We start from the raw sequence: 18,100 nt of genomic DNA, 5'->3' as shown, positions 1-18,100 counted from the left end.
CTGTATTTTGAGATAGGAAGGGTAGAAGATCTGACCAACATAGCCAATTGTGCATCTACTGGAGTAGGCGATTCCCACTTAGCCCTGTCCGTCGCTGGGAGGGGATAAAAATGGAAATGCGCTTAGAAATCAAGAAGCGCTTACCAAGATGAGCTCATGCCTCCACTAGGAGATCCTCCAACTTAGCAGAGGAGGAAAACTTATCTGCAGATTTCTTTTGGCACTTATGTACAAGAAAATCGGGCTTAGAGGATTGGTCTCTATTTGGAGTCGGGGGGTTAATATAAGTTAATTATTTAGAACTTATATTAACCCCCCAACTCCAAAGAGAGTTTTTCACCTTTCCCACACAATCCCCACCTTCTTTTCCCAGGGTTCCCGACTATAGACAGACAGTCATTAGTTAGACAATGTCTAGATAGACACCAGATGTTAGACAATTAATAGGAAAACAAGGATAAAAGTTCGACACAGACAAAAGTCAGAAACACTAAAGTTAGACATGTAAAAAGATCGACAGGTACAAAAGATCGACAGGGTCAAAAGTTCGACATGAAAAAGATCGACACAAAAATGGTCGACGCATTTTTTTTTTATGATTATGGTTAGGTTTAGGCACTTACTGGAGGGTTAGGCACTTACCCAGATGGTTAGGGTTAGGCACCAAGGGGAGGGTTAGGGTGAAGATTAGGGCTAAAAAAAATAAAATAAAAAATAATAATAATTGTCGACCATTTTTGTGTCGACCATTTTCATGGCGAACTTTTGACCCTGTCGACCTTTTTACATGTCTAACTTTAATGTGTCTAACTTTTGTCTGTGTCGAACTTTTTTCCCTGTCTAACGATTAACTGTCTAACATCTGGTGTCTATCTAGACATTGTCTAACTAATTACTGTCTCTCTCTTATACCACAGCCCTTTTCCCATTGTTTCGTGTTAGTCTGTTTTGTCTTTATTGCAATACATAAAGTTTTTAAATAAAAATCATCAAACTCATTATCTGTATCCGAAATCATTGAGAGAGGACACTAAGGGCGGCATTCAATTAGTTTTGCACGCCGTACTTTCATCGATATCGCATGTTTTGGCCACAAAACCTTTTCGTGGGCATCCCCGTTATTCGGCGTATTCAATTCCAAAAGGCGCGAAAACGCAACCCGGCGAATGTGAACCAGGCAAAAAGTGCTGTCAGATTTGGGGAAATCAGTGTGACACCCCCAAAAAGATGCACTAACATTGGGGATCGATGTAGATACCCCTGAATAGCCCTAATAAAGCTATTTGGGGTACTTAAGTTGTGTCAGTTGCTTCTAATTAGCATCTTTGCACAAGTGGTGAAGAATAGCATTAAGCAGTACTTTTTGGGGAAAATTAGTGGTTCTGTCAAATTTGGGGTACACCTGCAATCGAAAAGACACCTCACCCATACTTGCAGACCCCCAAAAAGCCTATTTCACTATTTTTTTATGTTTGTACCCCCCACTTTGTACTTTTTCGCCCCCATATTCAAAGTACTTTTTTGTTGGGGTGTTCCTTACTTTTTTTTTTTTTTTTTAGGGATTTTTTTACGCAGTTATCCTTTGGGTGGCTGTCTTAAGGGTTCTGAGTGGTTTCCCCACCTTTGCACCGCAAATTAAAAAAAATGCACGGATTTTCTCCACCTATTCAGAGGCGAGTCTTTTTCGCGTATTAACATGGCATTGACTTTCCGTGTATGCGAAAACAATTTGGAATTGAATACGGAGATAAGTTTCCGACTGGCGAAAAGTCACAATCCGCAATACTTTTCCGCGGATCTCGGCTTTTCGCGGCTAATTGAATACGGACCTAAAGTACTCATTAGTTTAATTCAGTAGGTGAGCGCTAGCTAGTTCAGTTTATGATCCTATACACAGGCTATGCCTAGCTATAAGTGAACGTATTGTGTATTCTCATGAATACACAATGAACCCATAATATAGCTGCCTCCAATTTGTGTACACTTTAAATCTAAGTAAATAAGTTAAGTAATTGTGAAGAAGGATCATATTAAAGCTGGCCACACACTGCAAGACAGTGTTGGGTTAGGCTGTGGGAGGGAAGAGGGAGAAGAGACGGCCTGATTATTGTAGAGTCTCCATACACTAAACCAGGGGTGTCAAATTCGTGGCCATCCAGCTGCTGTGGGACTACATATCCCAGCTTGCCCTGACACAGTTTTAGCATGCCCTAATAGCAAAACTGGAAATGCATGCTGGGAAGTGTAGTTCCACTGCAGCTGGAGGGCCGCAAGTTTGACAACACTGCACTAAACAATGAATGGAGACAATCCATAGCCACAGCCTGAACGACAGTCAGGTCAATCGGACAGGTTTGAAAACCGAACGGTACAGAATTTCAGCAATTTTCAGAGTGATCATTCAAACCAATCTTTTGTTTGTCTGTTTGCACAATTACCATACAGTATATGGACAGTTTTACATGTCAGGGACACTGACACAGGGACAAAGGGAAACACTTACTGGACATCTTTCAGAATCTCTCTCTCCAGAACCTTCCGGCAACATATCGGGCCACTCTTAATCTTCACTCTGTAGTTGATGTCGTGGAAAGACAAGGAGGCTCCTTGTAATGATTTTTTGGGATTATCTGACACACGAAGTCCATTAATAACCGGTTCTACAATTTGAACCATAGTATGAGAATTCTTGTCTGCCATATCGATGTGACCGCCTTCCTGCGGATAGAACAGAAACGCAAAGCATTATACAGCTTTATAAACAGAGAACCAAGGTGTAAAATAGGATTCAAAGCACAAAAATAAGTATACCCTACCTGTATAAAACAGTATTATCCAAGTCATATGGAACAATTACACATAGAACATTCATTAGGGTTAAAATAGTATTACAAAGGGAGATACAGTATGTATATACTGTATGTGGAGCAGGGCTGCATAATCTTGTTTTTTGTCCAAGAACCACAATGGAATATTATATAATTTAGAGAAGGTCTGCAATAGAATGTTAACTTGCTTTAAACATCTATATAAGTAGTGAGAAATTGTGTGTGTGTCTGTTTGCATGTCCTTTATGCATGGCCAGAGTTTTGGACCTAGCTCCACCAAGTTTGGCATGGTGGTGTACTTTCATCAGGATTAGGTTTTTGCCTAGGTTTGAAATTTGTCTTTTCAACACATTCTCACACAAACCCTAAAAACGGGGACAGTCTTAAATTATTCAGGTTTAGGGGCTAACTCCAGTAAAAATGGTGAGTCTGCCAAAAACCTGTGAGAAAGCTACAAAAGTATAATTTTAACCTCTGAGCAAACTTGATGAGTCATGCAAGTTCATTTTAAATTCAGAGCCTCTGTGTTTGCATGGAAGGGCGTAACTAGAAATTTGTGGGCCATATAGCAAGATCTTAAATGCCCCCCTTCAGGAGGTAAAAAAAAAAAACAACACATACATTTGCCCTCTCACAGAGCCCATTCATGTTATTCCACCATTCAGGTTATGCCATATAGTAGTACCCCTTATACACATGCAGTAGTAGTGCCCCTTACATTACAACCAGAGGTTCAAAACGCGGTCCTCAAGGTACCCAAACAGTCCAGGTTTTAGAGATATCCATGGTTGAACTCTACAATAATCAGGTTAAATCAAATTGACTTATACACCAATTATGTCACCTGTGGTCAAGCATGGATATCTTAAAACCTAGACTGTTAGGGTGCCTGATGACAGAGTTTGGGAAACTCTGCACTACAGTTATGCCCCTTACACATTATACCACACAGTAATGACCTTTACAGATTATGCCACATAACACACATTGTTCCACACAATAGTAATGCAACTTACACATTATGCCCCCCCAAGCAACTCACCTCCCCAATGTCCCTCTAGTAGCCTTTTGCATGTGTGTCATCAGCAGCCAGCCAGTGAGGATTTGGGGCCAGGACGCAAGCTAATTACAGCTAGCAGCGGCAGACATGGACAGCACTGGCGCAATTTGTATCTGGCGCCGGTCCACGAGCACAGATTGCCTCGCGACTGGCGGCACTGTCTCTCCATGACTGCCTGCCAGCGCGCCAACTGTAATCAGCTGGCGTACCGGAACCAAATCAACATCGCTACAACTGGGCCCCCATTGACAGCCCTGACTGGAACGGCCCACCTTCTGAGCGTGACTGGGTGCAGGGGGAGTGGTGGGCCACAGAGGCAGCTCGGGCACCATAGCAGCCGGACCCCTTGCACCCCAGGTAGTTACGCAACCGCTTGCATACATGTTAGCAAACAGTGGGGTCTTTTTCAAGTTCAATGGAATGGAGTTATAGGTGAGGACAATGTAACCAAATAAAGGCTGCAGGTGTACTTCAGTGTCCAGTCTTCAACCCCGGCAATGCCGGATATCCCTGCTAGTTACAAATAATTTACTATAGTATAATATATCTGTATTTATTCCATAAATCTCAATATTGTGCAATTTCCCTCTAGGATAGACGTGTTACCCCCCTCCCCCACCTGTAATGCATTACTCTCTCGCTGTCCCCACCCGTAGCACATATCAGTCATTAGCCACATATTGTAGCACATTTCCCTGCCCACTGTCTGCATTATCATCATCATTATTATTATTGTTCTAGGTGGAAGACGAGGCATTTGTAGCTACACTTAGAGACGATTTAAGAACTCTTCTAAAGAGGACAAGCAACCAATCCAATTCTAGTTATCTTCTATCTAGTACATTCTATAAAATGATAGCTAGGATCTGATTAGTTGATATGGGCAAAACTGCCCTTTGTCCTCTTTAGAAGGTTTGATAAATCTCCACCAGATCTGTCTGCAATCATTGGGCCGTTTTGCTTTTGTCCACCAGTATAGTTATACAAATTATAACTGGTCTGATGATTACAGATGGGCAGATGTAGTGTTCCCACTAGCCAGGGTGCGGAGGGTCGGGCACGTAGTACCTGTGCGCTTCAAAAGGTGTGCACACTCCAGAAAGGGGGCATGGATGATCGGAGGAACACTTGGGGCGTGTCCAGCACTTACGGAGATACTGGGCTTCCCCCAAGCTCTCCATTCACAGTGAAAAGATGCTGTGCACATGCACATGGCATCTATTCACCCGGCGGTGATCAGTCACAACAGCTTTTCCCACCCGCGGAACACTGCGGTCTGCGGGTGGGAAAGGCAGAGGGCAGGCTGTTTTAGCGTGGCGCCACTAAAAGGGCACAGTGCATTTTGCCCCTTCCGGAACGCATGCCGTTTGTGGGCGACCGCACTGACATCATCAATGATGTCAGTGGGGAGCTTCCTGCTCGATCAGGAAACTCCCTTAGGCTTGCGGTTGACGAGACCCAACCTTAGGGTCTCGTCGCAAGCCCCGATGGTCGCGATGGTCTTGACCATCGTGACCATGACCCTGGTCGCTAGCTAAGCTGTGGGTGGTAACCCACAGCTTAGCTTGCGACCAGGAGGCCGCACTTAAAAGAAGCGCCCGCCCAAAAAAAAAGCACCCGCCCTCAGAGAGAGCGATCGCTTCTTGCGACCGCCTCTGAATGAGGGCCATAGTCTAGTCCCATATAAACAATAGCAGATATATTTTCAGAAATCCCAGAAAAGTCAGAAAAACTCCAGACCTATTTGACTTGTATTTATAAGATAACTCAAAAGGTGCATACACACGTAAAGATTTTCTGTCCAACCATCCAACTAGTTGATTGATTGGAATGAAAATCTGGTAAGGTATGAAAGCAAATGACAGTCAGCAATTTATTATTATTATTATTATTATTATTATTATCCTTTATTTATATGGCGCCACAAAGGTTCCGCAGCGCCTTACACAGTACATAAATGAGCACACAAGAAAAACAGTTAATAGTAATACAAAACAATGCAGGACAAGGACAAGGTTATAAACTCAGCTGCAAAACACAAGCAGCAGGACATGAGCAACCAGGTGTTAGGTGCCATTGTGGGGAGTTAGGAGTAAATGATACTATAAGTAGGGGGAGGAGAAGCACAGGAGGGATGAGGGCCCTGCTCTTGAGAGCTTACATTCTAAAGGGGAAGGGCAGACAGACAGGGGCCACACAGAGGGGTAGATAGTGAGGAAGGAGCATGGAGCAGTGGGTTAGGATATGTGCTGCGGAATGTGTGTGTATAAGATGACCTGATGTTATGTCAAAATTAAGTCCTTCATACATCTATCTCTATGACAGAAAATAGATTGTTTGTGTTATTTACATGAGAGATGTACAAAGTAAAGTAGTAGCACTTTAATTGTTGTGTGTTACATTTTAGCATCTATATACAGCCTGACAAGAAATGCAGCTATTATGGGACTGTCCCGCCATCCTCATACAGTAGTGACTACTTTAGTCCCAGCTGCTGGGTGCTATGCCATGCTCCTGTGAGTGGGTGCATCTCACATGCTAGACCCACTCACAAATGGGTGCAGCCATACATGATGTGGTCCCACAGGATGTTGCAGTACCCGGGCCCAGAATTTGTCTTTGCAGCCCTGGAGGTGACAGACAGAACGAGGAGGGAATGGGGCTTAGTAGTGGGGTAACAAGACCATGGAGGGAGGTGGTTGAGAGTGGAGGGACAGGAGAGGTGGGGGAAAGAAGCAGAGGGTTGGAAGCAGACTGATGAGAGAAAAAAAAGGAAGAACAGCAAGTGGAGGAGACAGGAGGGGGAGGAGAGGGGTGGATAAAGTAGAGGATTATGTGGACATAGAATATGGGGGTTGTGTGAAGTAAGGGTGTTCATGCTGTGGACGAGGTAATAAGTGAGATGAAAACTGGAGTGGAGGCTGTGTGATATAGAGACAGTGTGGATTAAAGTTGTTAAATGTTCAAAAATACATGTAAAGAACAGCGCTGCTAATGTATGAGCGCAGCTCCAAAAGTGATATATAAAGGAGAGGTGTGTGAGTAGTGGGTGCAGGAATTAGTTATTAAACAAACGATTAAAGTGGATAGATGTGACACAATTAGAAAAGGCAATACAAATTGAATGAGGACAATATTACAATGTACCCGAGCTGATCCAGTCCGAAGTGTTCTGATCAACAAAGATCAATCAACAAGAGCAGTACACAGATAGGGAAGTATTTGCAGTGTCAAAGCAGTGAGTGCAGTAAGTAGTTGCCTGGATATGCATACAGCAGAAGATGTTGATTTTGTTCATTCACATAAGTATTTTGCTTGTTGTTGTTTAGAAAGTGTTCTGGTTTTGAGTTTCTTTTCCCTCAGTTTTCCTCCAGTTTAACTCCGGCGTAACTCTGACTTAGTTATCAAGTTGTATTTACACTTATAATCTGAACACTTTGAATCTTAACACAGACTATGGCAGCCACCGGCTACGCAGCCTGAGTGAGCAAAATGGGCAAAAACTGTTGTTTGTTAAATGTTTGATCTAAACAATTTGTTCAAACTTGTCTAACGACCATTTTCATCTGTTTTCTGGCATTTAAGAGCAAATTGCTGATCATCAGTTAAGGCCCCCATGCAACAGAGATTGATAGTGTATAAAAATCTTTCCCTTTTTCAATCGATTGCAGATTGTGGCAATTCTGCAATCGATTGAAAAAGGGAAAGATTTTTATACACAATCGATTGCAAATTGCACGATTGTTGCAATCAATCTCTGATGTATGGGGGACTTTACTCCCATACCTTACCAGATTTTCATTCCAACCAATCAACTAGTTGAATGGTTGGACATAAAATATTTACATGTGTACCCAGCTTAATTAACTTGATTTAGTTAGGACAGAGGTTCCCAAACTCGGCCCTGAAGGAACCCAAACGGTCCAGGTTTTAAGGATAACCCTGCTTGGGCACAGGTGACTTATTTAGTACCTCAGTCTTTGATTTAACCATCTGTGCTCAACCATATATATTCTTAAAACCTAGACCATTAGGGTGCCTTGAGGACAGAGTTTGGGAACCTCTGAGTTAGGGCATTACAAAAGGTATTTGGGTTGTGTATTACTGACTCTGTGGATATTGTTCTTATTTAAAGTTCTGAAAGAAAGGGAGAGGTGTTTATTTTGTTTTTGTTTTATTGGTCCATGGCATCATCTGCTTTGCTTTTTTTTTTATTTATTTTATTATATTTTTAAAAAAACTTTAGCACAAAAAAAAACAGCTTACTGTACATAGTGGATTTTGACATACAAATAAGAAAAAAAAAATTCCAACACAGGTTGCTGCAATATAATAAAGGGCATTATTTCACCTTGGGATTAGCCGCATAAAGTGGGCTTCTCCCATCTAAAGTGACAGTTAAGGCCAGGGCCGGCAACAGAAACCTTGGGGCCCGGTACGCTGTTGTCTCTGGGGGCCCCCCTCGACTGACCCACACCACTATCCTACAACCCGCCCCTGTGTGTGCTACATGTAGCAACAAATATAAGACACTGTTAACTATATATATATATATATATATAGTTAAATAAAATAAGTATACACCTACCACCAGCACACACTCGTCTCCTAGAGTGCCGCTGCAGCTGCCTCAAGAATTGAAGGGGTGTCTGCTGTCATCGCTCGTCTCAGGCCAGACACAGCATCTCCTCATGTATGTAATGACGCCACCACCGCGGCATTATTACACATGCGCAGTGCGCACAAAGTGACGTGGGTAGCTGGAGGTGGGGGGGTCACAGCGGGTTGGGAAAGCGGCTTGTTTGTTTTGGTCAGTTTATCTGCACCGACCGGCCAACCGATGCGGTGAGTATGTAAATAAATATGCACCGCTTCCCTGTTTGCCCTTCTAAACCTCGGGGCCCCTCTCAACCTTAGGGCCCGGGACGGGTGTACCCGTAGTACCCCCGTCGCCGGGCCTGGTTAAGGCACCCAAAAGGTGGGCATGATATGGTTAAGGCACCCAGAAGCCCTACTTTGGGCGGATTTCACCCCTTAGGAGACAGCGAACAGAAATATGCAATGTAATGGGCGCCTGCTTGATGTATGAGATCCCAGCTCCAAGGTGTTGGAGGAAGAGGCTCCTGGGGAATGAAGCCCTCTATGTTTTAAGTAGATCTAAAAGCAAGTTAAGTATTCTTTCTTTACTTTGTAATAAATGTCTTTTTAACATATATTACTTGTGTGGCTTGATTAACTATTTGTATCCAAGAATCGTATTCTAGTTCCACCGAGAACAGCGCCCAAAAACAATTAAATAGCTCCCCATCATTTCAGACGGGAGCTGAGGCAGCGATAAACAATTTAATCCCTCATAACAAAATAGGATATCTCCCATAGTGAAAGAAAAAACAAAAAAAACAAAAAGTTATACTGGCCATAGAACTGCACGACCAGCATCAGATCAGATTCACCATCCGACTCTCCGGAGCTCCCTGGCAGTCCCGGCGGCATGTTTTGTTGTATTTCAAAGCACACGATCAGTCGTACAATCGATCGTGTGCCTCACGCGCTCATTAGGGAATCAGTCATTGAAATGACTTGAATGGACGCACGATGCATCAAATGCACAAAATACATGGCACGATCTGCACACGATACGATGGAACATGTGGGCTGCACATCTGATCATAAAATCCGATTTAAGGAGCTGCGGGAGCGCGCATCGGATTGTACTTACTAAACAAATACACGAGTTTCACAAGATCCATCATATGACTCGTCGAACATCAGGCAATCGGCCCAAAATCGTGCAGGTGCATGGCCAGCTTTACACTTAGGAAACAGAAACTGGAGGGTCATTATCAAGCTGTCTAATTAAATACCAGGTAGCGTGTTGAATATTTGATACCGGAGAGAAGGGGTTAGAAAAGTGCACAGGTTCTCAAACTAGGTCCTCAGGACCCCAAACAATGCATTTTTTCCAGGTCTCCTCACAGAAGTGAAATAATTAGCACCAACTGTGGAGCTTTTAAACTGTGTCAGTGAGTAATGAATACACCTGTGCACCTGCTGGGTGACCTGGAAAACGTTACCTGTGTGGGGTCCTGATGACCGAGTTTGAGAACCACTGGAATAAAGAAAAAGGATCCCACTGTAGCCTCCTTGTGAAATAGAGCTTGGTATCTGCTTTACTTAATTACAATTATGGGATCCAGAGCCTATCAGCATTATAATTTGTAAAACATCACAAAATTCCTCAACAGTCAGTGGGGTAGATGTATGATAGCGGCATGTTAAGTGCCGCTATAACGCTTCCTGCTTCGCCTCTTTACCGAGGCGAAGCAGGAAGCACTACCGGTGAGATGCGTGAACATCTCATCGGCCGGAAAGGGGAAGCGTTAACTCCCCCCTCCGGCGCTACCCGCTACAGACCACATCGCATCAGCCTAGTGCTGATGCGATGTGTGTCAGGCTCGGCCGGCTCCATTGAGCATGCGCGGGATCTCGCAAGTATCACGATATCCCCGCGTGCAGCCTGGAGCCGGCAGCCGCCGCAGCAGGGACAGCGCTGTCCCTGCTGTGGGGATAGGCTAGCGCCAGGCTGTAGCGGTCGATAACGACAGCCACAGCCGACCGAACGGTCATGCGGTATGACCGTTCATACATGGCCCTGCCGCTCGGCGCTGCTATCTTGTAGATAGCAGCGCCGATAATGACGAGGGCGCATAGCGCCCCTGTCATTTACCGCCCAGACCCCCGATCATACATCGGGGAGAAGCGGTATCAGCGCACATAACGTGCGCGGATACCGCTTCTGGGCTTCATACATCTCCCCCAGTGTGTGTGTTGTTATCTGGGGACACCAATGTCTAAGGAGCATATATATTAAGCAAATTTTGAGATAACTCACCTGAAAATGGACGTTTTCAGGGGGATACCCACAAAATGTAAGCATCCCCTGAATGTATTATATGGGTTCCGCAGCAGATATCATTCCGTTTCCGATTGCAATAGCAGCCTCCTTAAGTTTCTAGGGGGGCTGCTACATTGTGAAATTTGCCAAGCTCCAGCATGTTTTGCATATCAAACAAAACAAAGCTTGATCTGACAGTTACTTCACTGCACAGTGACCCACATGGGGGGGGGTCCAATATTTTTTTGGGACGGAAACATGTTGAGCAAGTCAGCACAGGTGAAGCGTCTGAGGACAGGCTGTTCCACACATACGGCAGCGCAGCAAGCATAGACTCATTACTGGCATTTTAACAGCACGGCATACGGCTATCATTGCAGCCCAAGGTGACTCCACACAGTATGCACTTCAGAAATGCGGGCAGGCATTAAGGGGCCACCATACGGAGATACCGGGTGTCTACACAGCCCTGACTGCAGCCGATCCCACCCGAGGCTAAACCGAGCTTTATGTGCAGCATGTTTGTCCTGTAAATCTGTTTGTTACAGCGTCACATGATTTCCCCTCCACATTGCTGCACCAGATAACGGACCTGTATTATATCCCCAGGAGCAGTTTCATTAATACCAATTTACATTGTGACTCAATATAAAAGTCTGACACGACAGTTAGCTGTGTAAAATACAGATTTAGGGGTCAATGTACTAATAAATGCAGCACTGAAGCAATTATTATGTATCCATCTTGCCGGGAATATTTTCATTTTCAATGAAAATATCTCCGCTACATACCAAGGAGACTCGCAAGGACAGCTGTTGCGGTAACCGCTGTCCCTGCAAGTTATATCCCCAACATTTAGAAGTCTTTCACATAAGTTAAAGACTTTCACGGGGGGAAGCAGACACATGCGCATAGTGTCTGCTTCTGGGGCTGGCCAGGGGCTGCGAGAGAGAGAGATCGAAAAATCTCTCTCCTGCACCTGGAGCCTCCAATTACTTTTTGGAGTTTAGTACATAGGGGTCAGATTGTAGTCCCCACTGACATTAATGGGGCTTGCGATCTGCAGTGCTAATTAGCACTATGCCGAAGATTTCTGTGAAATCTCCTGCATTGTGCTAGTAATACATAGGATCGATACATAAAATTATGTAAAAGTCAGCATGATACATAGGCCCCTTATTCCTACAGACTTCATATCAGGAATCCTCTGTCTAATAAAGGGTTAACCCCAATTGTGGAGACATTGTTAAAGGTTTAGGGACATATGTATCAAAGCTTCATGTGAGATAAAATTGTTATAGATGACCAACCAATCAGCTTCTTGCAGGCTGCGTTTAAGAAATGATAGTTTGGAGCTGATTGGTTGGTGATATATATTTCACAATTTTATCTCACATCAAGCTTTGATACATATGCCCCTTATTGTAAACAAAAAGATTGCAACACCATGTGTTTAGAGAAAAACCTGTGAATACAGCTTCTTATACATTTGTGATATTGCATTTTTTTAAATGTTGTATAGGTTTAGAAGGCGGTTGTTTTATACTTGTATGTACAGTACAATATATTCAGAGTACAAAAAAAAATATTAATTTTTATACATATTTCTGTGGGAGGTCTGATTTAGAGTGTGCAGCCATCTTTTCTTTGCACTGGATGAATTCAAAGTTTTTTCGTGTTCGATCTCCTGTCTAAAGTAACAGGAGACCGAGGAGCAATATTCAAATGCTTTTGGCACCCATTACTTGTTGCTCATGTCGCGCCAAATACATTTGGTTAAGGCGCGTTAAGAAGCTTAACCCGTCTCAACTATTGGGTGCCCTGCAGTTTGGGCATCCAAAAGTCGAACTTTTCACACATATCTAGTTAACACCTCAGGAGGGAGCGAGCAGAAATAATGAGTAGACGATCGGAAAAATTAAATAGCTCTGCTAAAGCTACCAATTACCACAGGAGGAGACAGAGCTAGAATATTAAACATCAACCATTTCAGAAGTAGACGTGGATATTATAAGAATGTGCCTTGTGAAAGAGGGAAAAGCCAACATTACAAGAAATGTTAAAATGGAATAAGATGACAGTGACTTCCAAGTGTAAAACTACAGAACTGCTATGATAGTGTGGTTAGATGGATCGATCCACACATGTATTCATACCATTCTCCAAATTCTAAATTTCTGGTTTTCCCAACACCTTGAACTTGTACAAATTTACCAAACATAGAAGCTTGTTTTTAAGAAATCCACTAACTACAATGACATCTTACAATTTATTTGATTTTGGTTAAATTGTTCAGAAAGCATCAATATTATGGAAAGTCTGGTGGAAGCAGGTTATGTCAAAACTTTAATAGAACATTTTATAGAAATCTGAACAATCTAAATGATGTTTGTGTTATATCATTTGTTCTCCGCAAGGTACAGATACAGGTAATGGTGCATACACACGGTCAGATTTTTCCTTCAGATCTGAACGATAACGATTTAAAAATCGTTCAGTCGTTCATATCTGAAGGAAAATCTGACATATCTGACATGCCTGAACGATGGACGATCTACAATGCGCGTTCCCGTTTGTCAGATAACGATATCTGACATCTGATGTGTTTGCAGTCAGACTTGGACGATTCCATTCATTTTAATGCAGTCAAAAATCGTTCAAATCTTTGGTAAAATCGTTCAATCGTTCATCTGACAAATCTGACCGTGTGTTTGCTCCATAAGCAGAAGAATCTGTGTGTGCACATGCAAAGCGTGCAATCTGGATTTTACTCATTTTTTATCAGATCTCACAAAAGCTCGGACCAGAATACACCTGGAAGTATTTTTATGACACGACTATAAAAGTATGTGGATTGCTAGCATTAGTTACTGATATGTAATTAAGCCATTTGAAGCACAATCTGTAATAAAGGCTTATTGTATGGACATAGGAGGCTGATTATTAACAACTACTTTTTTTCTTAGCCGTGCTTTTTACAGTCAGTAAATGTACTACTAAAGCTGCATACACACACACACAACGATTTAGTAAATGAACGATTTTAATAAACGATTTTCGTTCATTTTTTCAAGGGAAAAATTAACGAAAATTGTTTTACTACAATCGTTCATTTACTAAATGTAATGAACGATTTTTTTGAACTACAAACGATTTTTGCATATTCCCTTACTGAAAATCGTTGAGTTGGTCAGTCTAATGGTGCATACACACGATCAGATTTTTCCTTCAGATCTGAACGATAACGATTTAAAAAACGTTCAGTCGTTCATATCTGAAGGAAAATCGTTCATATCTGACATGCCTGAACGATGGACGATCAACGATGCGCGTTCCCAATGGTCAGATAACGATATCTGACATCTGATGGGTTTGCAGTCAGACTTGGACGATTCCATTCATTTTAATGCAGTCAAAAATCGTTCAATCGTTCAAAACTTTGGTAAAATCGTTCAATCGTTCATCTGACAAATCTGACCGTGTGTACGCTCCATAACTGAACTACAAACTACAAACGTGAACGCACATGAACGATGATCGTTCATCGTTTTAACTCAGAAAGTGAACGATTTTTTCAACGATTGAACGATAAACAATAACGTTATCGATAATCAGTCAAAAAATTGTTGTGTGTGTATGCAGCTTAACTAGTTGGTAACCATATAGGATGATTAATGCAAAAAAAGAAAAAGAAAAGTGGTTTACTCCAGGTGACCAGATCGGATCTAGCTATTTACGAACTACAAGTTCCAGCTTTACCTGTATTTTAGGGTAAACAAAAATATTACATAATTAAAGACCAATTCCTGCTAAACAGAAGCTTCAAGTACAGCTCTAGGTAAAACAACATGTGGCTAATTACTGTAAATGTTCCACAGTATTGAGAAGAATGTTACTGTACTACAATGGTCTAATTTACATTACATTGTAAAATTGCTCCCTATTGCAATACCAGTGTATGTGATTTTATTCACAATTTTCTAAGCTAAACTATTAAGGGAAAAAAATGGTATCGCAGAAAACACAACCATCAAATAACAGAAAAACGATACCTCCTGGCTCATGCTCTATTCCAGTACGTTTTCTAGGAAATGATGTATGCTCAGAAAATAATACAGAGTAGTTTGCTGAAATCTGGACTCACCTGGTAACATTAAATACAGCATGAAAGCACTTACCAATCATAAAGGTTATATGGTCAATCAGTGATGTGATTATGGCTGGGGCAGGATGTGGGGACTTCTTGCAGATAGAAATAGGAGATATGCAGATATATGTAACGTGCACACAGATCTGCAGCCTGTTACCAAACTTCTGTACTCCCGGTCCCTGCACAGTGCAATGCACGGAGAGGATAAAGCCCGGACAGATACACTTGTGGGGCGTGGACTTCCCCCACAATGAATGATCATAGCCGCTAGCCTATTGTCCGTTCCTGGGGGAGGAGACTGCGTACGCCATTTACATAGCAATTAGGCTGCATGCCGCAGGCGCCGCGCAAGGCTAGTAGGCACCAACTCTACATGGATCATTTCACTAACACATTTTTTTTTTTTTACCATCCTCATTCCAGATAACAAAAATAACTAGTTGTATAGTAACAAGTACTGTATATGAGAACTCACAGACCACACAACTTGCAGTGCTCTTGTGATCTGAAAGAAAATAGATCATTAGCAGGTGTGGTGGTACAGCTAGATCTTGTTATTTCAGCAGACCACCATATAGGAATTATTGTCATAGAAAAAAAAAATGAGGCAATGTCACAAAGCCTATGTACATAGTGTTTGTATTAGACCCCAGGGCATATTTATATTTATTCTGTTGAATATACCTGAGTTTATTTTTACTTTGTGACTATTTAGCAAAATCTATATAAGGAGAATTGGTAGAGCACAGGAGTAGTGTTTTGCATACCGTGATCCAGGGGTAGGAAGCCTCGTCACCCCAACACAGTGCAGGGGTGGTTTAAGGGAAGGGAGGCCCGCACGGAGTAATCTGCACACAGGTCACCTCCTCTCTGGTGTAGGAGACATTTCTGTGTTCCTTCCAGTGTATTGGTGCACACGGTCAGATTTTTCTTCAGATCTGAACGATAACGATCTTAAAAATAGTTAATATCTGAAGGAAAATCTGACATGTTTGAACAATGCGCGTTCCCGATGGTCAGATAACGATATCTGACATCTAATGGTGCATACACACAGTCAGATTTGTGAGATGAACGATTTGACCAACAATTTGAACTATGGCCCTCATTCAGAGCCGTACGCTCTGAGCAGAGCGCACGCTCTGAATGAGGGCCGGCCTCCATAACTATGGAGCGTCCTCCTGGACGCTCGTATAGCTGTGGGTCACCACCCACAGCCTATACGAGCGTGCAGTTTGATGGCCGCGATGGTCTTGACCATCGCGACCATCGAAACTGCGAGCCGGAGCCTGTAGTTGAGGTTTTCAACCGCAAGGCCCGGAGTGATTTTGGCTCTATCAGAGCCAAAATCACTCCCACTGACATCACTAGTGATGTCAGTGGGCCGGCTTCTGATGGGAGGCGTTCCCTTAGGAACGCCCCCATCAGGGAGGCACGCCCACCAAAGGGGGCGTGCTGTTAATCGACAGCACGCCCCCTTTGATCAGACACAACGAGCGAAGGAAAGTCCTTCGCTCGTCGCGTCTGGCGCATGCGCACGACGGAGCTCCCTCCATCGTGCGCATGCTCAGTGCAGAACATCGACCCACTTGCGAGCGGACAGCCGCTCGCGAGTGGGTCTGAATCAGGCCCTATGAACGATTTTTGACTGCATTCAAATGACTGAAATCATCAAAAACTGACTACAAACACATCAGATGTCAGATATCGTTATCTGACCATCAGGAACGTGCATCGTCAAACATCAAACATTTCAGATGTCAGATTTTCCTTCAGATATGAACGATTTTTAAAATAGTTATCGTTCAAACCATGCTGTGTTTGCAGTCAGTTTTGGACGATTTCAGTAATTTTAATGCAGTTAAAAATCGTTCATAGTTTAAATAGTTGGTCAAATCGTTCATTAAATCGTTCAGATCGTTCAAATCATTCAATTGTTCATCTGATAAATCTGACCGTTTGTATGCACCTTATGACTGTTTGGGGGAGATGTATTAACGGCGACATCGCCGTTGCGGTACATCCCCCCGACTTCGCGTACATACCGCGGTTCATTACCGCGGTATGTACCAAGGATTTCGCAAAGGACAGCTCTCTCGATGAGAGCTGTCCTTTGCGATGCTGCCGGGCAGAGGGACTTCCGGGTTGAACACCCAGAAGTCCTTCTGCGCATGCGCAGAAGGCCGCGGGTCGCGGGGGCTCATGGGAGGGATCCGATCGGATCTCTCCCAGCCCCGAGCGTCGCGCTAAGAAGCCCATAGGCTTCTATTGGGTAACGCTACCTGAAGGTGGCGTTACCTAGCGACGCGAAGCAGCAGAATGCGCTGCATTCTACTGCTTAATACATACGGGGAATGCGGTAAAACCCCCGAAAACTGCATTTTCGGGGGTTTTACCGCATTTTGCCGTTAATACATCTCCCCCTTTACCTTATAAATATCGCATCGGACGGGCATGCTGGACAATCCGGCATGCCCAACCGAGCAATATTTAACCCTCGGTCGCCCGTACACACGCTACAATTATCGAGGCGATCCGCGGATATCGGGCGGATCGCTCCGATAATTGTAGCGTGTATGGCCAGCATTAGAACTGCCAAACACAAAAAGGAATACTGCAATAAAGAGTTACGTGATTAAATAGCAAAGCCGTTTTGAGGGACAATAAGTTAACTTAAGGGAGATTCTCCCAATTATTTTGTATTTAATGTTCAAACCAGCCAACTAGTCAGCTTGTTTTTAATGATAGAGCTTCCGTGTATGGCCACCTTAAATATTATTTCTTTTTTTACCCAAGATACATCATTATTGAAACCACATTGCAATTACCATTAGAGATCACATAAGTAATGGATTTAAATTTTTGCGCTACCTGTGTACAATTTAATTGTTTCAAGTGATTTCAAAATACACCTGTCTGAGGGGTTTCATGGTCCAGGAGTTGCCCATATTATTGTTTTGCAATTTATTTATTTTTTGTTTCTTATTATATACAGTAATAGTTGGGGGGTCCCTAAAATAGAATATGGTTATCTGTATGTTGCTGCTGTGTTTGTGACAGTGTGAAAATTTACCTGTTTTGTCTACTTTTATCATTATTGATGTAACAGCATTTTTTCCTGTTTATGGGTATTCAATAAACATTGGTTGAAACAAAACAAACAAAAG

General features: G+C 42.9%; 1 protein-coding gene across 4 annotated transcripts in view; it reads right to left on the bottom strand.

Annotated features, from left to right (window-relative positions):
• Nucleotides 1-18,100, bottom strand: part of ABCG2 (ATP binding cassette subfamily G member 2 (JR blood group)) — a 220,922-nt gene that overhangs the window by 54,756 nt on the left and 148,066 nt on the right. For 3 of the 4 annotated variants that reach the window (XM_088464448.1, XM_088464450.1, XM_088464449.1), the window contains one exon: nt 2,504-2,718. In XM_088464448.1, coding sequence (XP_088320574.1) covers nt 2,504-2,718 — 215 coding nt within the window. Of the gene's footprint in view, nt 1-2,503; nt 2,719-14,961; nt 15,121-18,100 lie in introns of those variants that run through there. The other variant, XM_088464452.1, reaches the window with a different exon arrangement.

Source organism: Taudactylus pleione, unplaced genomic scaffold (assembly GCF_031769625.1).
Source record: "Taudactylus pleione unplaced genomic scaffold, aTauple2 ptg000055l, whole genome shotgun sequence".
Lineage (NCBI taxonomy): Eukaryota > Metazoa > Chordata > Amphibia > Anura > Myobatrachidae > Taudactylus > Taudactylus pleione.
The sequence above is the reverse complement of the archived record's forward strand: the minus strand, read 5'-3'. Positions and strand labels throughout refer to the sequence as shown.